Source organism: Triturus cristatus, chromosome 3_1, assembly GCF_964204655.1.
Source record: "Triturus cristatus chromosome 3_1, aTriCri1.1, whole genome shotgun sequence".
Classification (NCBI taxonomy): Eukaryota; Metazoa; Chordata; class Amphibia; order Caudata; family Salamandridae; genus Triturus; species Triturus cristatus.
Genome location: NC_140583.1, coordinates 221,283,907 through 221,308,707, shown reverse-complemented (window position 1 = coordinate 221,308,707; position 24,801 = coordinate 221,283,907). Strand labels below are relative to the sequence as shown.

Genomic DNA, 24,801 nt, shown 5'->3' with positions numbered 1-24,801 from the left:
CCGATGGTCCGTGTAAAATTTGCAGAAAAAAATTGTATGCATTGTGGTTTGGATAGAAGTCTCATCACAAGAGCAGAGGGGAAGTATTTTCGCCCAATTGTTTCTCAGCGGGAAGGCAACAAGGCGGTGAAAAAAGTTCAGCCTGAACCTGACCAGGAGGAAAAGTTCATAAGGAGTGAGGTTACAGGTTAAATAAGGCTGGATCCCGAATACCGTCTGAACGGTCAAACTATGTCTAACAGACTTTTTCCAGACTTCAGAGGTAAGTCTTAACTCTTCGAGGTGACTTAAGCATATTTTCTGAAAAACCTTCCTCGATAACTCCCGGATTAAGAGGGGATCATAGGAATATTTTGCTAGCCCTAGATCAGTCAAAAAACTTTTAACATAAGATAATCACCTTGATTTAAGTGCATGTTCAAGGGCTTTGCAATCTTGAATTATTGATTGAGAAAAGACTGTATTGTCCGATGACCAGATTCGATGCCACAATAAAAGTGGCTGGATTCTCGCGAGATCTGCCACATATGAAAGGCCCAATTCTAAGTGGCAGGGGAAAATTGGAGCACTCCTCGGCAATGCGAGAAGGTACTTCAAAAAGATGTTTTCAATCCCCTGGATAGAATCCAGAACCACATAGCCCCAGAGACCTGCAACGTACAAGGCCACTGTGATACATTTACTACCCGAGTCATGGCATGGATCAATAATTAGCCCAATCTACAAACACTCAAACAAAAAAGACCCAAAAAACTATCGTCTGATCGCCTTAATTGACGTAGAAGAAAAATATTTCGCAGGGAACATACTGGAGGAATTAACCTCATGGGCCACAGATAATTCAGTGATACCGATCACTCAAACTGGATTCTGTCGGGGTCAAGGAACAATCACAAACATCATGGCCCTGACCCTATTGATGGAATCAGCGAGAGAAAATAATAAACCTTTATATCTTTCTTTCATCGATTACACTGCTGCGTTCGATCATGTAGATCGTAACATGCTATGGCAAAAACTGGTCAAATGGGGTATACCAGCTCACCTCTTAAATATACTGATAGCACTTCATTCTAACACCTGGATTAAAATTAAACTAGGTGCAGGCACACACCTTTCAAAACCTATAAAACAACAAAGGGCCTCAAACAGGGCTGTGTCCTAGCTCCAACGCTATTCAATCTCTTCCTAGCCGATCTACCCGGCGAACTAGACAAAAGTTCTTGCCACGCACCAAAGCTAGGGAAGACCACATTATCCAACCTGCTGTATGCAGACGATCTGGTGCCCATCAGCCAGACGCCCATAGGTCTTCAGCACCTGCTAAACACCACTTACTCTTTCTCGAAAAAAAACGCTCTGCAAATAAACTTCGACAAATCTAAAATAATGGCAGTAAATTACAAAAAGAAAAGGGAAAACAATTGGCACATAAATGGAGAACGAATGGAAAATGTAACAACCTATAAATACTTGGGTGTAATATTGGACTCAAAGATCTCCTTCAAACCTCAGCTGGACTCTCTGCGAGGCAAGGGAATGGCAACCTCCCTTGCCTTAAAATCTTTAAAGACAAAACTCCCAGATCTGACCTTTTATCCGCTCCTCCAAGTACTTCGTGTAAAATTGCAACCAACACTCACCTACGGGAGCGAACCCCTTCAAGGGAAAGATGCCACCCTCTTGGACATAGTTATATCGAACTCCTACAGGCTCATCTTTAACCTGCCAAAACACGCTTCCTCCGCACAAATACGACTAGAATTTGGCATCATGAAACAAACTCTAGAAAGACGGTGCGCATACGTCGTTGCCTGGCATAAGATACGCGATGCCGACAAAGATTCCCTAAACTATAACATCTGGGAAGAGACTCTCCGGCACCAAAAATCACCAGCGAGGAAATACCTAATTGACTCTCTTGAAGTGTTGGGCCTGTCCGACTTGTGGGGTAGCCCGACAGACCACGTGACGTTTAAAAAAACAGCCAAAAAAGTAGTAAAACTTATCTCCATAGTCGAAGACAAGGAGGCCTTGACAAAAAAAGCGCATGGCTGGATAATCCTTAACGATTATGGAACAACGCAACCACAGGCATACCTTAATGTTGGCATGAACCTAAGAAAGAAAGAAAAATTTCTAAAACTGCGCTTGGGTGTAATTCCCGTACTTCCTCACTTACCACCTTGGATAAGGAAACATTTTCAACCACAATGCCGCCTGTGCAAAGCCGGAAAGGAAGACATTGTCCACGCGTTGTGCATTTGCCCCAACTTGAAAGACCTGAGATGCAAATTTCTGCGAGACTCCTTTAAAACTCACGGAATCCGGACATGCAGACAGGCAGTCAAACTTTGTTTCAACCCCAGCAAAACAAAACTAAACTGTCAGGTTGTAAAAAAATTTGAACTTGCTGGGGTCAGATATATGAGGGCCTGAGGACTGTTGATTTTAATAACGGAAAACCACAACTTGAATCACCCTGGTAAATCCACGGGACAGAGAGAACTTTTAAACTTTTAAACTTTTTTTTTTTTTTTGCTAACTGATTTTTTCTACTTTTTAATTTCCCTTTACAATGTGTTTACCCGATTTGTAAAGATTTTAATTAATCATGCACAAATAAATAAATTACATTACCTGTTGCTGTATTGTGGGATGAAGTTTGGTCCTACATTTCTCGTCTATTTGCAATATCTATTCCCTATTCTATACCTCTTCTCTTTATAGGCAGCCTTTCTGATTCCTTAGATCTCCCCCCACACTGCTCTGGTCTATTAGACCTTATGCTTGCCCTGGCATTCCAACACATTTCTTTTAATTGGAAAACTCTCAACAAACTCTCTATACAATGCTGGTGGAATTCTCTATGCCACCTTCATAGACTTGATGTGGCTTTTGCCTCCTCCTGCACCCCCACTCTTAACAGAGATCTCTTCTGGTTACCCCTTACAACATACCTTGATCGCCTGGCCTTGAAAAACAATTCACATTTTTCTTCTGAAAATTTTAAACCTCCTTGAATGATATTTGCTCTGTCTTCCTTTTTCTTAATTCTTCATGCCTCCCCTATTACTCCTACATTTACTGATTAATATGTTTTTGATTTTCTTATTTGCCTATTCATTATGCCCTCCTTTCTTCATATTTCTTTTGTAGTGCCTTCACTCTCTCTTTTTCTTTTACTTCTCCCCTTTTGTTTCCTGTTCTTTTCTTTTCTTTCCTTCCTAATTATAAATTTTTATAAAATGCTTTTGTCTGTTTTTGCTATGCGATATTAACCTACTGTCATCTTAGATACGTATTGGATAATATTGTTTGTAATGGTTGGTATCTCTTTGTTTTAACAATTTTTTCTCAATAAAGCATATCAAACTAAAAAATATATATATTGGCAGCCTTTTGTTTCTTCTTTTGCTATTATACACATGCACGGCCATTTCACGCTGCAGATTCACTTCTCAGTCTCACACACAGTTTTCAATAAACTGGCTCTATGACCAACACTGATTTAACCATTACACCATTCTTTGTTCCAGGATTTTGGATCTCTATATATCCGGAACTGCACCAATAATTCTTAACCTGTTTGAGTACAACGCGGCATTACAACCCAGGCCCAAAAAACACCCCCGCAGATCATAGTTATGTACGATTTTCACCAAACAAAATTTGGTACATAGTGTCCAGGCAAATCACACACATTTTTGGTTTGTGCACCTGTGAAGGGGGTATAAAATATGTTATTTGTATAATATCCCTCGTTTTGGTGTGCCCCAAAATAGAATGGGGCACATATTACAGCCCTGTAAATGCAGAATCCCACTTTAACACGTGACTAGTTTGCACCTGGATTTGCACCTCCCAGGGAAAGAGGTCTATGTGTTTGATGACGACCGATTTGAAAAAGCTCAACAGTCCACTCGGACACTGTCCAATCCCAGTAGAACTTTTAATGTCACTCCGAAAGAATTACTGCTGTCTATTTCATAACACCCGAAGCGTCATACAGTTTAAGTGTCAAATATGTTTTGCGATGTAATATGTTCCAAAATTCTCAAATATGGCACAATTCTATTCCCGTCGGCTTCCATATTGATATTTATTATTTTTCACACTTGGATAACCATCCAGCCTCGGTAGTTGCCACTTTCACTCACTGCTCGAGCCACGCGGAAGCAGAGTTCAGTTACCAGTAATAAGTGTCCCTTCCAGCTCTCAACACACCCTCGGTATATATTATGAACAATTCTAGGAATGTAAGTTGGACTAATTGTTCTGCTTGCTCTGGCATGTGACATCACACACCATCCGAGAAGTTTCCTCATTTCGCACGAGTCCATACATTGCCCTCGGGTCTACAATAGCACAATGTATTTACAGTGCACTCACCTGTGGGCGCAGGTGCCTTGAGCTGCTAGTAGCCGCACGGTAGGCGCTGCTGCCTCTTTCCTGGCCCGCTCTGCTCTGAAAGGCATGCCGAAAACCCACCGAAAGCTGCTCAAAGGAGAGCTCTAAATTAAATGGGCTTAGCCAAGCCCTCCATTCAGCAGCTCGAGGCAAACAACAAACAGTAAGGGTTTGTTTCACTTGAAGTAAAACAAGGGCAGCCGTGCAAGCGATGGTGGCTCCCGAACAGAAAGGTTTCCACCAACACTTTAACATATCTTCAGCTTTTCACTGCTGAAAGTTCTCTTTTTATTCCGTTTTCTCCATTCCTCCATGAGAGGAATTTCAATGAGCTCCGGGGTCTATTTACATGCAAATTGATGAGTTTGCTGTAAATTGGAGCCGAGTAGGGTAGGACTTTGCTGGCAGTCGGCGCATGCTCTAAGAATGTGGCCGGGGAGCCTGCTGTGTTAGGTAAAAAGTCTCTTTGCTAAACACTTATAAGGTCACTCATAAGGTCCCAAAGGCAAGACCTATTGGCTATGCCAATGCTTGTTTTTATAATGCTAAGGTTTAAAATTATTTGTAATGTTGCCCTGCGAACTAAAAAACTATTGTCTTGAATCAGCTACTACCAGTCCAATGTGTGCCTTTTTTCAAAGGACTCATTCATCACTTGACATTGAAAGATCATAAAAAGCAAAACATTGTGAAATTGGGCATCTAATTTTGAATCATAAAATAGTACACAGATGTTATGTGCACTACAGATGGAATAAGTTATGTTATGTTCTGTGCACTTGTATTTAACATTCTCATCACTAGTATGGTCCAGCAGCACATTTGCAACCTGGACACATTTATTGTTCTGGAATTCTTATTGGCCAAAGTCAGAGTGGTCTGCTGATATTATTTTTGGTTTTGTTTCATTTTCTTTAGACAGGCATCATTCTGCAAAGTGCCTGTCAAGGAGGACTATGATAGTCTATTGGTTGAATATATTGGATAATGGCCACCCTTATCCTCCTATGTATCTGTCTAGAGCATCCATGCATAAATGCACATGCCACAGGACATTGTCCTTTGTTTTTGTCCACTTTTAGGTACCACTGTCCACTGCTCGGCTTCAGGTGGCTGTTAGGTTTTGAGTCCTCTTTCCTATTCAGTGGCTGTGATGGCATTGTTCATATGCGTCATAGGTGTAAGTTGCATTCGTCAGAGTGGTTGATATGCATATCAGAGATCGGATGTCAATGTGTCAGAGAAACTAGAACAGCTCATTATGTAAAAAAAAAACATCAGAGCCCTTACAAGAAATGTCACTCATCTGGCATTTAAATAAAGTCCCAAAAATGTTTGCACGAAGAAATGTATTCAAAATGTTGCTGAATGCCAGGGTATACCTGGCACAATAGGTATCTCAAATTAATGAAAAAAATGCCCCGACCATCATTACCAAGAGGGAAGGAATTGTCATAAAGTCCTAGAAAATTATAAACTTCCCAGTTTCTCTGGCAACCCTGCCAAACTCTGTGACCTATGGGTCTGGAACGGTGGCAGGGAACTCTCTCTAATATATATGTCACAGATACTAATAAAACAACAAGCTGAGATTGAAAGGTGTCCTCACAGCCCCCATAAAGTGAAGCTGAGCTAAAACTGGCACCCTAACAAAAATAGCGCTTTCCGGCTGGTGTTTTGATAAATCAGAGGGCTGACGCTTGGCACAGAAGTCTCAGCGCCACTTTTCCATATGTTTCTGGAAGAGTGCTGCACACACCGTACACCCATGCACGCACCGTACACATATGCACACACCCACCACACACGCAACACCTGACTCACATTTGATTCAACACACACTGCATACATTTCTCTCACACACCATCTGACGAAAGAGAGACACACTTTCAAATACATACACAATCTGAAATAGCCACAAGAACAGTGACACTTTGACACATAATCTGACATTCTCCACAGATATGCATAGTGTCTGACACTCTGTTACTTACGCAATTAAATATAGACTTAGACTTGTGTACAGTGCCCAACACCACATGCACAATTGGCAGTGTCCACATATAAACAATCCGACTCACTCTTTCTCAAATACAGGATAGCAAATGTCGACACAAGCATACACGAATGCAACACACATAGTACCCCCAGGGGCACCCGGCTTTCCCCCCTCCCCCAAATTAGGTTACCCAATGAAAACACAAGAAACAGTTGTAAGTGGGTAACAAATGCTGCAGGTTTATTACATAATTCCAGTATATGTAATAGGTGGGTTATCTTACGGGCGATCCAAGGGCAGGTGGCCATCTACTTCACCTGCCTGCCTGATGAGCCGGGCATCACGGGAACGACCCGCAAGTGCTGCCCCCCAAGTGATTCTTTTTTACGATCACGTGCCGTTGAAATTCTACTCACACCCCCCCTCTCGGGGCGGAGCGTCGCATAGCAAGCCCCCGGTTGTTCAGGCCCACAACCGCCCGCAGGCCTAGCGGGGCGCCGACCGGCTTCCGGGACCTCTCTGGAGGCTCCTCGTTTTGGCTCAGGCACCACGTGGTGCCGCGCAGAGGTACCCTTTGTACCGGCCTGCTTCCAGATCGCCCTGTAACTCCGCCTGCAACGAAAAGGAAAACATTACAACGCTCAGAAAACCCCCTCCAACCACGCCTACGCCGGGTAAGCGGTAGGGAGGGAAAAGGCGAGGTGGGCGACAAAAGAGGGCGCCAGTGAGGGTGGGGGAAGGCTAAATAGCCTCCCCCTCACACCTGGGCCCGGAAGTGACGCGCATTGCGCGTCACTTCCGGCCCTGACACGGAGGGGGGCACCAGTCTGTGTCCCTGCCCCCCCCGAAGGAGGGAGTGGGGAGGGGTGACCGGGGCCCCGGGGCCACTAAGGCGCCGACCGCCGAGTGGCCCCCTGCGGGGGCCGCGGTCAGCGGCATAGTACCCCCAGGGGCACCCCGTTTTCCCCCCTCCCCCAAATTAGGTTACCCAATGAAAACACAAGAAACAGTTGTAAGTGGGTAACAAATGCTGCAGGTTTATTACATAATTCCAGTATATGTAATAGGTGGGTTATCTTACGGGCGATCCAAGGGCAGGTGGCCATCTACTTCACCTGCCCGCCTGATGAGCCGGGCATCACGGGAACGACCCGCAAGTGCTGCCCCCCAAGTGATTCTTTTTTACGATCACGTGCCGTTGAAATTCTACTCACACCCCCCCTCTCGGGGCGGAGCGTCGCATAGCAAGCCCCCGGTTGTTCAGGCCCACAACCGCCCGCAGGCCTAGCGGGGCGCCGACCGGCTTCCGGGACCTCTCTGGAGGCTCCTCGTTTTGGCTCAGGCACCACGTGGTGCCGCGCAGAGGTACCCTTTGTACCGGCCTGCTTCCAGATCGCCCTGTAACTCCGCCACAGCCCTGGAGGCGGCTAACCGTCGCAGCCAGGGCCCCCCACCAACCCGCTATAGTCTTACCTGCACCTCTCCTATCTAGGGCTTCCTGCGACTAGCTGGAAGGGAACCATCCCTGCAGACAGAAGAGTTTGACATTCTGCCACCTCATGACAGTTTGACAGTGCTCGCGGGACTCAAACCCTGTGAGATCCCTTATAACCACAGGCCCAAGACTTACCAGTGAGCTATAGCTCCTGGAGTTGTAGATGGCCCCATCTATGTCCCCAATCCCTAGACGCTATCCTAATCGGATAGGGTCTGTTGAAATAAAGGGGCCGCCTGTGAAGATGTACAATAACTATTCGCCCCCCAGCGGGAAGGTTACACCTATTCACAATCCTCGGCCTGCCCGCTTTGACTATTATGACGAGAAGGGTTTTACTAAACATTTGTACAGTCCCCTCAGATAGTTAACCTGGGGCACGGGAGTGCACCTAACTGCCAGCGCGTGACCATGGGCAAGGGGCGACTCTTGCCCCTGCCCACCATACCTTATGCCTTATAGGAATTATGCCCCTACGGATCCCTCAGTGATGATCCCTTAGGCATACCAGCTTCGGGAATCTGTTTCGCTTAAGCCTTGCGCGCTGTCATAATGTCCCCTTGTGTTTGCCCCGCTGACACCCCAGTTATTGGGACAGTAGCACCCATAGCGCGGTAAAAGTGTCCGTAAACCAGGATCCCAGTCTCCTGCAGCTGCAGTACGCGACCAGTGATTCCGGTGGGGAGTGCCACCAACCGCAATGGTCCTCCAAGCATTACGGAAAGCCCATTTTACTTGGGCCTATCTCCAATTGATGGTGATTACACCCAGCTGAAGGCCAGAGGCCCGCCTAAGGAGCCTATTCACTTGTTTTGCTACCCGGCTCCCTTCTGGGAGGGCCTCAGAGTTAGGGCAACGCGTGTGCTCCCAGGGCACGGTGCTGCTGGAAAGCAGATATCTGATACTCACACGCTGGTACCTTATCTGTTGCTACATGCCCTACTGCAGGAAGTTTCCCAAGAACCGTAGACTTCGCGGTCCCACCTAACTTGATCCCATCACCTGGGGGGAACCCAGTGGTGGCAGGACCTGCATGGTAAATCCATCCCAGCGTAGCTATTGCTTATTCGTGCCGCCGAAGCAGAAAATGCCCCCTTAGTCTCAAGTTCTACCCCTAGAGGATAACCTTGGGGGCAGACAAATCTGTGGGACCCAACCGGTAACCTAGTGCTGTGATTTAGGCCCTAGTGATGCGCTATGTGGGGACCACTTATTCTTTTGCCGTTATGTCAGTGCGTCCCCGTATTCAATGCGATTGGGGCCTGAGCTGCACCCATATCTACACCCATCTAGTGGCTCAAACCAGACTTCCTTTAGCATTAGATAATAACACCATTCTATCTCGGTTGCGTTGCCCTGCCCGACTGGCACACACCCGGGTGTCTAGGTTACAGTTAGATATGAGTGAGTTTCCCATATCAGTGACCGTTGAAGGCGGCCCACAAAAGCATGTTGGCGGGGCCGAGTTGCGGGCTTAAGCATACCTCTTTTAGACTGTTGGCAGCGACCCGTGTTTAACTGTCACTAACATGGCAATGACCGTTCTACGTTAGGACTATCCCCACACTGGTCCGCCCTGCCCAAGGACTGATGCACTTGGGAGCGCGAAGCCGTAAGCAATGGGGGTGGGTGTCAAGACAACAACAACGACAAACGACCCCAGCCCCCTTCCAGCAAAAGTACGGAGACGAGCGACACATGGTCACGTGTGATCAGGATCGGACTGCGCGACCCTTCCTGTAATTAGCACTTTTGTGACGCGCGAACTCGACCCGAAGGTATGGCAACGCTGTGCATGAGCAACATATTTACACACATATTCGGGCACAGGAGTGAGATCTTGAGCCGCCAGGTCCGCGACCCTCGGGAACCCGTGCATGCCAGGTCCAGCAGCTCGCATACACATTTGGGCACGGCGATATTCATTGATTTACCCAGCGTCACAAACCAGCGCGACTCGATCCGAAGGTATAGGCGCGCAGTTCATGAGCACGGAATTCACATACATAATCAGGCACGGAGAGATTAAGTGATCTGCCCGCAGACACAGCGCGACTCGCCCGACGGTATATGGAGCGCAGTCGATGCACCCCGTATCTACATACATATTTGGGCACGGAAGTGGGATCATGAGCCACCAAGATACACGACCCTCGGGGGGGCCAGGTAGACCAGGCCCAGCAGCACGCGTGCCTATTCGCGACCCTCGGGGGTCCAGGTGGACCAGGCCCAGCAGCACGCATGCATTACTGGGCATGGGGCGATCAATGATTTGCCATGAGTCACAACCACAACGCGAACTCGATCCGAAGGTAATGGCGCGCCGTTCATGAGCACCGTATACATACACGGGGGTTGCGCCGCCCGCGATCCGCGGGGACCCAGGCAGCTCCCAGCCTTGCAGTGCTGGTGTATTAGGGCCGTGAACCAACGCTAATCTCCTAACGGCTCCCCGGCGCAGGGTGTGCGGCTTCTTTGCCGTCGCACCCCCATTCATTTACTTTGCTCGCGATAGCCGGCGCCATTGAGAAGTATGCCCCGCGGGCGAGAGGCCGACGAGCACACGATCGATACAGTATGTAATGAGCGCTCTACCCTACACTGAATCACGCTGCGGCGACGCTAGGGCAGGGGAAGGTTTAGACCTTGCCCGCGAAACCCCCTGAACCCTAGTTCGATGCGGCCGCCAACCTCTATCTCGCTACGGCCGATGCATGGGCAGGAGGAGGTCTGGAAGGCATTGAAGCGCTTTAACTAGTACAGTGTTTACATTACGCAATCACGCATTCGTTGGCAGCGCATCCATGGCCCAGGACCACGCGGCCCCCCGCGCCCCCAGCGGCCACGTACCCGAGGGGGGGGCGCAAATGCCTTCTCCCTAAAACAAGCATGAGGAGACGACCCGCGGGTCGGAATTGCCTTTGCACCTGATAAAGAAAGTGCATCCCCACTTGCCCTTGCCAACCCTGCTATAAAAAGCGCGAATGGACACCCTACACTACAACACAACCTCATTTATCAGGCCCAGTTCGCTAGCTGGGCACGGGCTGTCAGTGTGTGCATTGCCGCAATACCGACCAATCAATGTTTAGCCGCGGCACGTACACGACTGCAGCGGCGTTGAGGGGTGAATTTGCGCTGCTCGCGCACTCCTCCGACCGCCACTCAGCTGTCGGGTCTAGACCTCCACTTGGATGCGCTCCTGACCGCAATGCTTAGCCTCTCTGCTGACCGCTGCTCCGCTTGCTTATCTATACCTCCACCTCGATACGCGTTCCTAATTGTTACTCTGTACAGTAAACACTCGGGGACCGGGTGAGAGGCGCAATATGCACAACATTACGCAGTGCGCCCCCTGGCATATATTTACACTGGTTCGATAGGCACCATGCGCCCCTACAAGTCTGTTGTCTATCAGAATCAACTCAAACCTTTAGGGTGATTTGGCATGACTGACAGGGTTCCACTTCTCATGATACCCATGCATGGGACCTTAAGCGTGACACCAATAGACACGCCGTACACTGTATGGTACCTATACTGCATTACCTTTGTGGTATTGGTGGGTAGATTGACGTAGTACTGACCACTACTAATTCAGGAAGCCATGCACTAGGACAGTCGCAGCAGAGCATGCAGCCAGTTCAAACCGGCAATAAACACGTATCTCAGGCAAATTAGGGAGAGCCCGCCCAGAATCACATACTGTGGACGCGACCTCGCGACTCGAACCCTGGTTTCCTGCAATCCGCCAACACGTATGCAGCAAACCAAGGATTGTGGAGAGTGCGGGCATCGATCCCGCTACCTCTCGCCTGTTAAGCTAAGCAATGCTCTGCCGTTTGGAGCTACGTCCCCTGCACCCGGACCCAACTTGAGGCACGGGGCAATATATGTTTTGCCCAGACTGACAGGATGGTGGCGCGACACCGAAGCTTGCCGCCCGCGTTCTCGCCATATGGCGGCAATAGTAATGTTGTGCCGCTGCTGAGACCAATGCGCCACTGCCACGAACCCTGGACCCCCAGACCAAAGTCTCACCGTATTCAGTTTTTTTTTTTTTTTTTTTCTTTTTTTCTTCCAACTCACTGCCCGGAAGTGAAAATGCACTGTACCCGCGCTGTCCCAAAGGGGGGGGGGGGGGGGGGGGGGGGGGCGAGTTAAATGGTGACGCGACCACGAGGCTCGCAGCCTGCTTTCCCAACCTAGGGTGGCAGGTACAAATTTGTGTTCATTTCGACTATGAAGCAACTACGCTTATCTCCTTCATAATGAGGACAACATGTACAACGCATGCCCCCCCCATACATCAATCCTCCTAGTGCAATCAAGATTGTGCGCTTTAAACCATCACCCTGCATAGGATTGCTGAACCAGGAGGGGGGGGGGGGGTTGCCGGGATAAACGATCCACGAGATCCCATGCCGGTGACCCGACCGCGAGGCTCCCAACTTTCGTCCTGCCGCCCAGACCACGAGGGGTTAAATGATAATAATAAACCACATTTGTGCAGTGCGAACCATCACCGGTAAGGTTTTCTAGGCGCTGGGGGCAGTTTGGGAGGAGTACGCAAGGTATTGCCCAGAGTCACAGACGTGCTGTGAGATTCCGGCGTGGGACGCCCTGGCCGCGGGGCCACACCTCATCTCAATGATCCGGCCCAGTAAGGTGACCCGACCACGAGGCTCGCACACGCTTTCCCGTACTTCGGCAGCAGCGCAGCCGCGGACCACATCCTCCATGCCCACCCGGTCCCAACTCGGCGCCCAGGGGGATTTAAATTAGTGACTTGCCCAGGAACACTGGATGATGAGCCCCCCTCCCCGCCCCAGGCTCGCAGCCTGCATCGCCGCGCCCCTGGCAGCAGCGCAGCAGACGGCCCAAGGCCCCACTGGTTTCCTGCATCAGAGGCGGCAGCGCAGCCGACGGACTATATCCTCTCCCCTCATTGCGAACACATCTATATCACAGGCAGATTATGGAGAGCGCGCCTAGGGTTCACTCCAAGCACCAACCCGTGTAAGAAAGATAGAAGCTTTTCACTGGGTAGGACTCTACGTCAGGGGTGATGGTGTGATACAAGGCGGGAGAATGAAGTGCGACACTCTAGCTCCCCTCCAGCTCGGAGTGATAGGTTCACTTGCCAAGGTTAGACATTCGAGACACTGCCAGGCTAACAGGCTGCGCGGCTCAGCTTCCAATGAACAATCCCATTCAGTTGGGGCACGCGCCTCCCCGCCCCCCAGGGGAAAAAGACCATGAGCCACAGCCCCCATGAATGACCGCTCGAAAGGCTTATCAACATCCGCCGTCAGCACCGCCGTGTTTTCGATGTCCGCGTTCATGGAACGCTGCCCGGGAACCCGTTCACGGTGTAGACTGGCACGAGGCACACTTAAGCAGAATGCCACGGGCACAATACCCCGACCCGTTTGTTGTCGTGCTTGTGGATTAGTTGTTCTAAAACGATAAAGATTTACCCCGATATTGTTTTTACTTTCGAAGTATTTCTTTTACCTCGCACTGAATATAATAGAGCACAGTGCAGGCGAAAGCAAGCCAGGCTCATTAAACTAATGGACAAACCGGGGTGTGTCTTAAGGAGCCTATCAATTACCTCTCGGCGCTCAAGCCGGGGGTCTGGTCGAAGGTGTACCCAAGTTGAGGGAAGTGAGTGGATGCCAGGCTGGAGGCCTCCGGCACTGACTGATGCCCGTGCCCACTGGGGACCTCGCTCAGCAGGAGGGGGGAGGCTCTGTCCTGGACCCGAGCGACAGAAAAGTAGCTTAGGGTCATTTCACGCCACTTTTGATGTGATCTGAATGGCCCGTGGATGTGGGGAAGGCAGGACTTCTTTGGGCTAGCATCGATCGGCTCTTCGAGGTGCCGGGGGTGCGGGCATCGCTCCCGGGGAAAATAAATGGGGGGTGCGGGCATCGATCCCGCTACTTTTCGCGCGCTGATCAGGTGCTCTAAAATCGGGTCTATGTCCCCTGCTACGCTGATCGGTGCCGCCGGCGGAACGCGTCATCGCCCTCTAAGGTCGCCACCCTCGCCCTAATCCTGCACCCCCCCGCCTGTGGCCATCCTTGCCACAGGGCCCTGTCGACCTGGTACTGCCCAGGGACAGGGCCGGGGCGGAGTGGGTGCTGCAAGACTCACCAGACAAGAAGCGTAGAGACGACGACAATCAACAGTGTCGCGGGGGCCGGAGGCGCACGAGGACGGTGCAGACGACGGACCGATGCAGCAAAGGCGAGGTGGGCGACAAAAGAGGTCGCCAGTGAGGGTGGGGGAAGGCTAAATAGCCTCCCCCTCACACCTGGGCCCGGAAGTGACGCGCATTGCGCGTCACTTCCGGCCCTGACACAGAGGGGGGCACCAGTCTGTGTCCCTGCCCCCCCCGAAGGAGGGAGTGGGGAGGGGTGACCGGGGCCCCGGGGCCACTAAGGCGCCGACCGCCGAGTGGCCCCCTGCGGGGGCCGCGGTCAGCGGCAATCACGCAAAATGCGACAAGCTCACTGAAAACATGGTGCACTTCCACAATCTGACACTCACACGCAGAAGACTTCACATACACACACACACCACATAATACACACGCACGCACTTACACTTCTTCACTCATTTGACCCCCCACTTTCCATGGTGAGGAAGCAATGACGGAGCTGGCAAGAGCTCCCGCCACTCGGCGGTTGTGACCTTCGCACTGGCTCTGGTCATCTCGACGGGTGAATGAGAGAAGCGGCAGGAGAACGAGTGACTGAATGATTCTTTGAAACTGACTACAGACGTGGGAGCATATAATATAACTACAATTCCCGTCCTTCTTCATTTTCTGTATAGTGTGCGCTGGCAGTTAAAGAAAATTCAAAGCCACTCGTTCTCCATTTCTTTGACTGCTGACGCACATCATACCGAAAATGAGGAAGGTTTATACTGCCAACTATGTCGTCAGTTTCAAAGCCTGAGGTGCCTCAGAAAGACGACATCACCCAAAAGGGGATAGACAGGGACTTCTTGACCCATCGTGCGCTGGTAGATGCAGTGTGTTATTGCCATTGGTGTGTCATCTATCAAGGATGCATACATTACAAAACTAAAATGGAAGTAAACCGCATCAACGAGAATTTCAAATAAGCCCGTTCTTTAACAAATCCGTGGTGTTTGAAAGCTTCATTCGCTTGGCATAGTGTTGTGTATTGTGTAATTCTTGTTCAGCTGTCAATTGATAAAGCTCACATTTGTGAAGAAAAAAAGCTGTATGTGGAGTGGGAGGAAGCTGCAGTGTGGGCCGGGCTGGGAGGGGGGGTTGAACAGCCTCAGCGCTGCTTCCTCGTAATCAGTGACAAACATGCTCCGGGGAGGACGCTCTCCACCTTCCCCCATCTAATGTGAGGGTTCCCTGAATATTCCCCAGCAGCTCTGGTCTACTGCATGGCACATTCAGTAGAAGCACTCCTCCTGGCGTACAAAACCCCTTGAAAGAAGGCGCAGTTTTCCGTTAAAACACCACTGAAAAGTTTACTCTCTATTTACTGTCTGTAAAAAGAGAAGTTGCTGTCTCGGTGGCTCCTTTGTCAGACTCTGCCTGCACAAATGAGGCTCAAGATATGTTCAAAGAGGTAATTACAGGGTTTTTCCGAAACAAACACGCGCGCGTGACTCACGCTAAAGAAGGAGCAGGGGGAGGAAAGACAGGAGGGGGCCTACACATGTTTCCCTTCTGGGAACGAGCAGGGGCACCATGTGTTTGTAAATTAATTACAAACATATGGTGTCAAGCTCGCTCCCGCAAGGGGATCGCCAAACGTGCATGCGTTGCCATTGAAGGCAATGGAACGCATGCACGTTTTTGGCTGAAAAGCCAAAGCGATGGCTAAAGGTCTTTTTGCCTATGCAGCGCATGCGCGCTGCTAGGCGAGACCTAAAAAGGTGCGCCTGGTTGGCCTCAAACTATCATTTTCACTTAAATCTTTACATAAAGTATTATGCATATCCTGGTTTTCTGCATCAGCATGTGCGGTGCTTTGACATGTAACACTTATGCCAGAGCCAACACAACTGGACACAACAGGAGATTTATTCCCAGCAGTATCCTTTGAGGCGACTGTCCCAGGAATGGTTGAATAATCTGAAGTTGTGGCTACCGAAGAATTTATGGACTAAAAACGTTCCCAAGCTAGGCCGTGTGGCCCAGTGGGCTTGTGCATCCCCTGCAGGGGTCTGAGTTTAATCTCATGGCTAACCCTGGTGGGTTCATCCACTCTTTCCTTCTTCTGAGGTCGATAAAAAGACTACCCCCAGGCATGAGTGTGGACGAGCTCTGCAATTATGGCTGGTTAGTCGTGTACTTAAGTGGGGGTGGGTGCTCTTGGCGTGAAGTATTTCTGGAGACTCTGGTTCAATGTAATCTTTGGGTTGCAACTGTAGTAGTCTCTCGATGCCAGGTTAAGGCATGTCAACAGAAGGTCTACATGCTTACGTGTTAGGTTTGCCTTTGTGAGCTCTGAGGTGCGATCATAGTACTCTCAGCTTCAAAAGTACACAAAGACGAAGCGCCATAACAGTGTGGCACGTTATGCCCTTATGGGGGTATTCTTTCAGTGGAACTCAATATACAAGAAGAACCAATAAACAAAAATACAAGAGTAAAGTGTATGTGACACAAAAGCATTGATTAAAGAGAATTCAGGGAACATTGTACACAGGTAGTAGTCTCCTGAGGATGCTGTTGGTGAAATGGCCAGGTATTTGGGTACTTGAATTTGTATTGGCTTTCAATCTTGTAAAATGGCAAACACTTCCAGGTGAAGGCACCTAGAGTTGAATTGAACCAATCGCTGTACTATTTATTTATTTATTTATTTATAACACATTTATAGAGCGCCTGGTTACACCATAGACGGTGTGTCCCCGCGCTGTGACACAGGAGAGAGAAAACAGATGCAAGAGGGGAGGTGCTAATAAGAAACTATAGTAGTTCTTTCTTATCATAAAGCCATGTTTTAAGTTGTTTGCGGAAACGTCTTTCAGAAATCTCCGTTCTTAGGGTTATTGGTAAAGTATTCCAGGTCTTTGCGGTTTGATACCTGAAGGACCGTGCTCCCAGCCTGGCTTTGTATATCCTGGGTATTTTAACCAAGGCCTTGTCCGAGGATCGCAGAGTTCGATCAGGTTTATATTCCTTCAGGAGTGAATGAAGATACTTAGGGCCTGATTTCGTGAGGATGCGGTGTCCATAGCGAAGAGACTTAAATATGACCCTCTTTCCTACTGGCAGCCAGTGAAGTTTCTTCAGAGCACTCTCTCTGTTTGCTCTTCTGGGTAAGCCCAGTACTAGTCGAGCAGCAGCATTCTGTACCCTCTGTAGTTTGGCAAGTCCTCCCTTAGTGGTTCCAAGATAGAGAACATTTCCATAGTCCAGTTGTGATGTTATTGTTGCATGGACGATGGTTTTTCTAGCACTAGAAGGCATGAGGTTCAGAATTTTCCTCAAGACTTTAATCGCTCCATAGCATTTGCCCACAACCCTATGTATCTGGTTGATGAAGTTTAAATCGGAGTCAAAATAGATTCCTAAATTTTTAACTTCGGTTTTAGGGCTGGGTAGTTGGCCTAGGGAGGCTGGCCACCAGGCGGATGACCAGATGGTTGGTGATTTCCCCACAATCATTACCTCCGTTTTGTTCCCATTTAGTTTTAGACAGTGGTTTGACATCCACTTCGCAACCTCTGATAGGTAGCTGGAGAAGCGGGTGGCTGCTTGTTTATCCCTTTGTGATAATAGGACAATTAGTTGTGTGTCATCAGCATATGAGACGATTGACACATTGTGTTGTTCAACTTGTTCGGCCAAAGGACTTACGTATAAGTTGAAAAGGGTAGGGCTTAATGTGGAACCCTGCGGTACTCCTTGTTCAAGAGGCATGCTCTTTGATATATAGGGTTCCTGAGCCACTCTAAAACTACGATCAGAGAGAAAAGACTTTATCCAGCGTAACGCCTTATCCCTGATACCGCATGCTTCCAGTCTTTGTAGGAGCAGCTGATGGGATACGGTATCGAAAGCTGCACTGAGATCAAGGAGGATCAGTGCGGCGGAATCTCCTTCATCAGCATGTTTCCTCAGTGCTTCCGTGGCATAGAGTAGTGCCGACTCCGTTGAATGCGCACTTCTGAAACCTGATTGTGAAAGATGTAATAGATCATGTTTATTTATATGATCAGTTAGTTGTTTATTAGATATTTTCTCCGCTATCTTAGCAGTAAAAGGTAGAAGGGAGATTGGACGTAGGTTTTCTAGTACAGTGCGGTCAATACGGGGATTTTTTTTCAGAGGTTTGACAATAGCCTGTTTCCATTTGTCGGGAACTAGGCCTTCTTGGAAGGAGCGAGATATAATGTCCATAATATGGGGCAGGATAATGTTGGCGCCTTCCATAATTATATTCGGTCTAGCGGCGTCAAGGGGAGAGCCGGATTTTATTCCTCTGGCTGTATCCTTAAGTACAGCTAGACTGTGTATAGTGAATTCATCCAGCGTGTCTCCTGCGTAGTATTTATTATTCGAGTCAGTAGTACTAGTACCTAGTCTTGCCTCTAAAGGAAAGGTGTCATAAATGTTCTTAACCTTAGAGGCGAAGAACACTGCAATTTTGTCACAGTTCTCCTTGGAGGTAGGATTCTCATCCGGCTCCTTCTGAGTTTTTAGCGACTTCAATATTGTAAAAAGTTCTTTTGGAGCGTTCTTGGCTCCATTTATTTTCTCAGTATAGAAGGTGCCTCTGGTTTTCGTGATTTGTGAGTGATATTATTTGAGTTCGTGTTTATACTCCTCTCTAGCTTTGATGCAGTAATTTTTCCTCCATATTCGTTCCAGCTTTTTACATTTCTTTTTGGCTATAGCTAATTCTTTATTGAACCAAGGTGCGGTTGCACACCTCCTTTTGGGGATTCTAGTGCTCCATGGTGCTATTGCGTTTAGCGTCTCTGAGATCCATGAATCTAATTGATCACTAGCACAGTTAGGGTCATTGTCTAATCTGGGTTCCCTTTCTATAAGTACCTGCGAAAAAGAGGTGGAATTAAATTTTTTCCAGTTTCTTGTGGTTATTTTCTGGTCGGGTTGTTTAGGTAATTTCCTGTGTGAGGGTATGGAAAAAGGCACTAGGTAGTGGTCTGACCATGGGATAGGACAAGGAAGTCCAACCATTATATCTTCGCAGTTAGTGAAGATAGGGTCTAGTATGTGTCCTTTTTGATGAGTATGATTTGTGACCCTTTGGGCTAGATTTAGTGCCAGTAGGTCTTTACATAAGAGATTTATTCCTTCGTCCTGTTTGTTGTCAAAATGGATATTTAAGTCGCCAAGCACCATAAATTTGTTGTGTCTAAGGGCTGGTTGCACTATTGTATCCACTAGGCTTAATATGAACTTAGTAGCTGGGCCTGGTGGTCTGTATATTAGAATACCACTTAGTGTAGTGCCTTCTAATGTTGACAGAGTATATGAAAGAGCTCCACAATCGTCTATATCAACTTGTTGCACGGCACATGTCATTTTGCTTTTATGGATTATGGCTATACCTCCTCCAGTTCGCCCCTGTCGGTCCTGCCGGACCATGCTATAATCATCATTGATAGCATCCAGGACATCTGGGGTGGAACTCTCATTAAGCCATGTTTCTGTCAGAAAAAGGGCGTCTAGTTTATGTTCCTCCAGTAGATCTTTAATTTTATACTTGTGTTTGGCTAATGATCTACAATTGAGCAGAGCCAGACGCCACATGTGGATGTTACTGATCTGTGTTTTAGGCCTGAAGTTGGTTTGGCAATGCCCGCACTTCAAAGTGTTTTTGTCTACACTTATCCTATGTTTGCATGTAGGGTTCAGTGATTTAGATAATATGAGTAGCTCTTCTCTGGTGTAGATAATCCTGTCACTGGGAGTTGTGGGGTCGGGGGAACTGGCCCCTGGGCCCGTACCGGCGCAGACGGGCGCAGACGGGCTTGCCTTTGGCGCGCCGGTGGTGCGGCGGCGGCGCGCCCGCTGCGCGCGTCCGCTGCGTGGTCGCCTGCACATGAGATTAAGTAGAGGAGTCAGATTAACTCCTCCCCTCCTCCCTCCCAGGAAATGCGTCTGCTAGCTCGGCCGCGCCCTCCACACAATCGGCACACGCCGTGATGGACCGGGGCGGGCGGAGCTGCAGCGCTAAACCAGGTGAGCAACGGTAGAACAGTACAATACAATGCAACACGTTTAAAACTGACAAAGTTACTTTAAAAACGCGCTAACTCGTGAAAGTATCTGAGTGTTTCCGGCGCTGTTTAAAAGCAGTCAATTAAAAAACAATGTGCTTTAAAATCATGGAAAGTAAAAAAACACGTACTCTTGCGAATACTCTGAAAACACCAGTCACCATTGAGAAAGTACATGGTATAGGTATTTCTATTTTCTTCTGATCAAATGGCCCGATGCACAAAGGTAAACATACATTTGGTCTAAAGTTATGTTATGTGCCTAGGTTGGGCCCATGTAGCAAAGCAGCTCATTTGTTATGCTGTCCTATTTTTCACAATAACATTTCAGCTGTGACCTTTTGCACATATTTGCATGCACGACAATATTGGATTAGTTTTTCTGAAACTACTTTCCTTACACATCTAGCTTCGTACAACATTATCATGATGCCTCAAACATCATGTACAAGGCCCTTCTATGCAACAATGCACACATCTCATTCTATCTTCATCCACAGGCCAACAGTGCTCCCATATATTTATCGGTTGCAGCACGCCCCGCCCCGTAGAGGGACGGGAAGAACCCTATGATGAAGCATGACACCATGGGATTCATAGTGTGTAAGGGGTATTTTAAAAGCACTTAGTGCCGTCCCATGACATCTCATAGAGTATTTCTTTATTCACTGGAAAATTACAAATTAAAAATGAAAAATAAGTCTTTCCCATTATGGTCATAGGAACTCTTCACCACTGCTGCTCCGAACTGGGGAGTGTCAGAAGTAGGAATTTCAGGCCTCCCAAGTAAAGTCTCTGTTTCTTGGGTCCGTGCTCTCTGTGAATACACACTCACACCAGTCACTTGATAACTGGTCTTCATGCTTCTTTGTGTTTCACCTCTTCAGAATAATTCGAGTTCAGTTCATGAGGCTGTCATGCTTCTTCCAGAATTGGATTTGTTATCTCCTGTATCCCTGTGTCCCGTTATGTATGTTACTGCCAGTACGAAGGGCAGCCCAAGCGTATCTCTAAGAAGAGCGTATCTACTTCAGCAGCTATCTCTGCTCGGCAAACTGGTTTTAATCAACAATGCTCTCGGGCACCCCGAGTACACTTTAAAAGATGCAGTTTCACTAATCTCCTTTCACCATGGAGTCACATTTCTTGTGGCAGGTGAAAAACAAATTTGAATTATTTCTCTGCCATTTTCCAAGCCAGAGAGATTAAAAATATTTTTTATTCACAATTAGGCCTGTTCATGGAAAATGTAATTTGGTCTACACAGTGACAAGTAACTTTGGCAACTGATCACTTTTTTTTTATATGGAACTGTTCATTTTCACTTGATAGTTAGAATGCCATATTTAATATGCCACATTCTATGTATGTAATTAAATATTCAGCCATGAAGGCTCACAAGACACTCCGGGGTGAATTAGGTAATAAATAATTGAATTGAATTGAATTAAATTTATAAAGCGCAGCATATACCCTAAGGCGTCTTGGCGCTATACCTGATACAAGAACAGTGGAACAAAAAGCACAGGTTATCGTCTGGTTAAGCGGATTAAATGGCTTGTGTAAACAGCCATGTTTTCAGGTCTTTCCTAAAGTGAATCAAAGAGGAGGCGGATTTTAGAGAAGAGGGAAGTTTATTCCAAAGCAAAGCTGTAGATCTGAAAAGACTCTTACCTCCCCAAATAAAAGTAGAATTCCTACATGTCAAAACACTCTTCCTTGCCATGTGTCACAGCAATCAACAGTCAGCTAGGTGCAATGGTGTGCTCTGGAGGGATACACTTTAGTCATACATATGTGTGGTATAATCATACACTGTGGTATGGTACATAGAGATTGTCTAAAAAATAGAATGTGTCCTAAATATAATTTAATTAATAAGCCAACTCTTGAAACTCTCAGAAGAATGTCAGCACATTATTTGCAAAGGTGGTCATAACATATCATATCAAATCCATTTATGCCTGTGACACCATGTAGTTATAGTTAGGTCACAGTTTCCATAGGAGGGGTGTTTTTTGTTTCACTAATAACTTGGGTGCAGTTTTCTTAGGCTTCACAAAACTTTAAAAGAAACATTCACCCCACTCATCTCCTTCCTGGAAAGTTTCTCACTGATTTATCGAGCAGGGGCCAAGAAAAATGAGGGTTACAAAAGGTTGATTTCCAGTGTTAATTCTCTTTGAAAATTTTGGGAAGCGATACAGAAAAAAACTGCTGAATGGAATTATGCCAAATTTGGCATTAAATAAGAACTTTATACAGAAAGTCTGCTTTTTACAAATTTGAGTAAATGCTGCCAGGCCTCCCTTACCCTCACCCCCTTACCCCCCCACACACACACTCCTGGGGTGCCAAGCCCTTTTTGACCATTTGGGGTAGTTTGCGCATCCTAGGCCCTCCAAAACATTTTGTCCACATAAGGTATCCACACCAAATTTGCGCACTTTTCTCCCAACATCCTGAGGATTTTAAAGGTACCCAGGGTTTGTGGGAATGCTGCAGAAGCCAGTGTCTGCTTTTTCCCTACAAATGGTATCAGAAGGGTTTGTGGAGCTGAAATCGCCATCTTCTCAGCTTTCAGGAACAGGCAGAGTTTTGCAGAAAACCCAACATTTTTTACACAGGTTTGGCATTTTACTGTGACATAGCCTATTCTACCTATTTTTTGTGCTTTCAACCTCCTTCCAGTTAGTGGTAGAAATGGGTGTAAAATCAATAATGAATCTCGGAAAGCTATGCGTATCTGAAAATAAGATAAAATTCTGAATTTTGCAAGGGTTTATTTGTATAACTACTTCAAGGTTTTTCTATAGACAGTAACAGTTTCAAAAAAAATATTGAAATTGAGTTTTGAAAAACAGCCATTTGTGCCTACGTTTTCATTTGTAACTTCTTCTAACTTTGCTAGATTTCTGAAAGCCTTTACGTCTGCAGGACCCTTCTGGTTGTGAAAATATATCGGGTTTGTAGGTTCACCAAGTACCCAGAGCCAATAACTGTACTGCACCTTGCAATGTTTTTACATTGTGTACCGGGTGTACAGCAATTCATTTTGTAAAATGTAAAGAGTGAAAAATAGGTATCAATGAAACCTATATATTTCCGAAATGGGAACAAGATCTAGAGTTTAGAAGCAGTGCTTATTTCCACATCTCTGAATTAGTGGGTAGCCATACAAGCATCTGAATTAGAGGGCCATTTTCAAATTGTCACATGCCAACCCCTGACCCCCGCACCAGCCATGAAGACCGCCTCCGATACGACGCCAGCACCCTCATCGCTCTCAACCCTGGACGAACCCCCACCTGCTGCAGGGCCACCCCGAAGCGCACCCACGGTCCCTTTGCCTGCCAGAACTGCAGCTTCTCCTACATCGAAGCTGCAGAGACACCCGCCACGACAAAACACAACCAGCTCCGATGCATCCTGATCAACACTCGCTCCGCATGCAAACATGCCGTCGAGCTCTGGGACCTACTCGACACCACATCACCAGACGTCGCCATCCTGACCGAGACCTGGATGAACGAAGCCTCCTCTCCAGACATCACCATAGCCATCCCCGACGGATACAAGTTCGCCCGCAGAGACCGCACCAACGGAGTCGGAGGAGGAATCACCATCGTCCACAAGAAGACCATCAGGGTCTCAACAAACACCGACGACCCTCTCAGCACTGCCTCATCCCCGGGACCAACCCCTCAGCATGGGACGACTCCTGGTGGCCCGCGTCGTGGGGGACGCCCCCCCCACACCCACCAACCACGCACGAAACCTGGAAGTCATCCTCGACTCGAAACTCGCCATGACCAAACAAGTCAACGCTGTCTCCTCCACCTGCTTCAACAACCTCTGTAGGCTCTGCAAAATCTACAGATGGATCCCGACAGACACAAGGAAAACAGTCACCCAGGCCCTAGTCGGCAGCAGACTCGACTACGGAAATGCCCTCTACGCCGGAGCCCCGACCAAGCTCATCAACAGACTGCAAAGAATCCAGATTGCCTCTGCACGCCTGATCCTCGACGTCCTGCACCGCGACCACATCACCCCCAACCTGAGGAACCTACACTGGCTCCCTGTCGACAAAATAATCTCCTTCAAGCACCTGATCCACGCGCACAAGGCACTCCACAAGACCGGCCCAGCCTATCTCAACAGTCGACTCTCCCTCTACGTACCCAACAGGAAACTCCGCTCCGCAGACCTCTTCCTGGCTACCGTCCCACGCATCCGTAGAACCACAGCCGGAGGCAAATCCTTCTCCCATCACGCCACCAAAACCTGGAATACCCTCCCCCTCATCCTACGACAAACCGAAGACCTTCTAACCTTCAGAAGACAACTCAAGACCTGGCTGTTCGACCAGTAGCAACAGCACCCCCCCCCCCTCCCCACCCTCAGCGCCTTGAAACCCTTGCGGGTATGTAGTGCGTTTTACAAATTATTTGATTGATTGATTGATTTTTTACACACTGTCTTACATTTGGAATACGGAAATGCACAGAAAGACAACTGGTAATACCACTTGTTCTACTATTCTATGTTTACCTAAGTCTCCCGATAAAACTGTACCTCACTTGTGTGGGTAGTACTAGCGCTTCTGACAGGAAATGGGTCAAAACACAACATG

At 47.9% G+C, this 24,801-nt stretch overlaps 1 protein-coding gene across 5 annotated transcripts in view; it reads right to left on the bottom strand.

Annotated features, from left to right (window-relative positions):
• Positions 1 to 24,801, bottom strand: part of ACSBG1 (acyl-CoA synthetase bubblegum family member 1) — a 687,864-nt gene that overhangs the window by 529,168 nt on the left and 133,895 nt on the right. Inside the window, exon 1 of one of the 5 annotated variants that reach the window (XM_085643717.1) lies at positions 4,393 to 4,493. The exons of 3 other annotated variants lie outside the window; for them this stretch is intronic. In XM_085643717.1, the coding sequence (XP_085499843.1) occupies positions 4,393 to 4,478 (86 nt within the window). In that variant the 5' untranslated portion in view covers positions 4,479 to 4,493. Of the gene's footprint in view, positions 1 to 4,392; positions 4,494 to 24,801 lie in introns of those variants that run through there. One more of the 5 variants, XM_085643716.1, reaches the window with a different exon arrangement.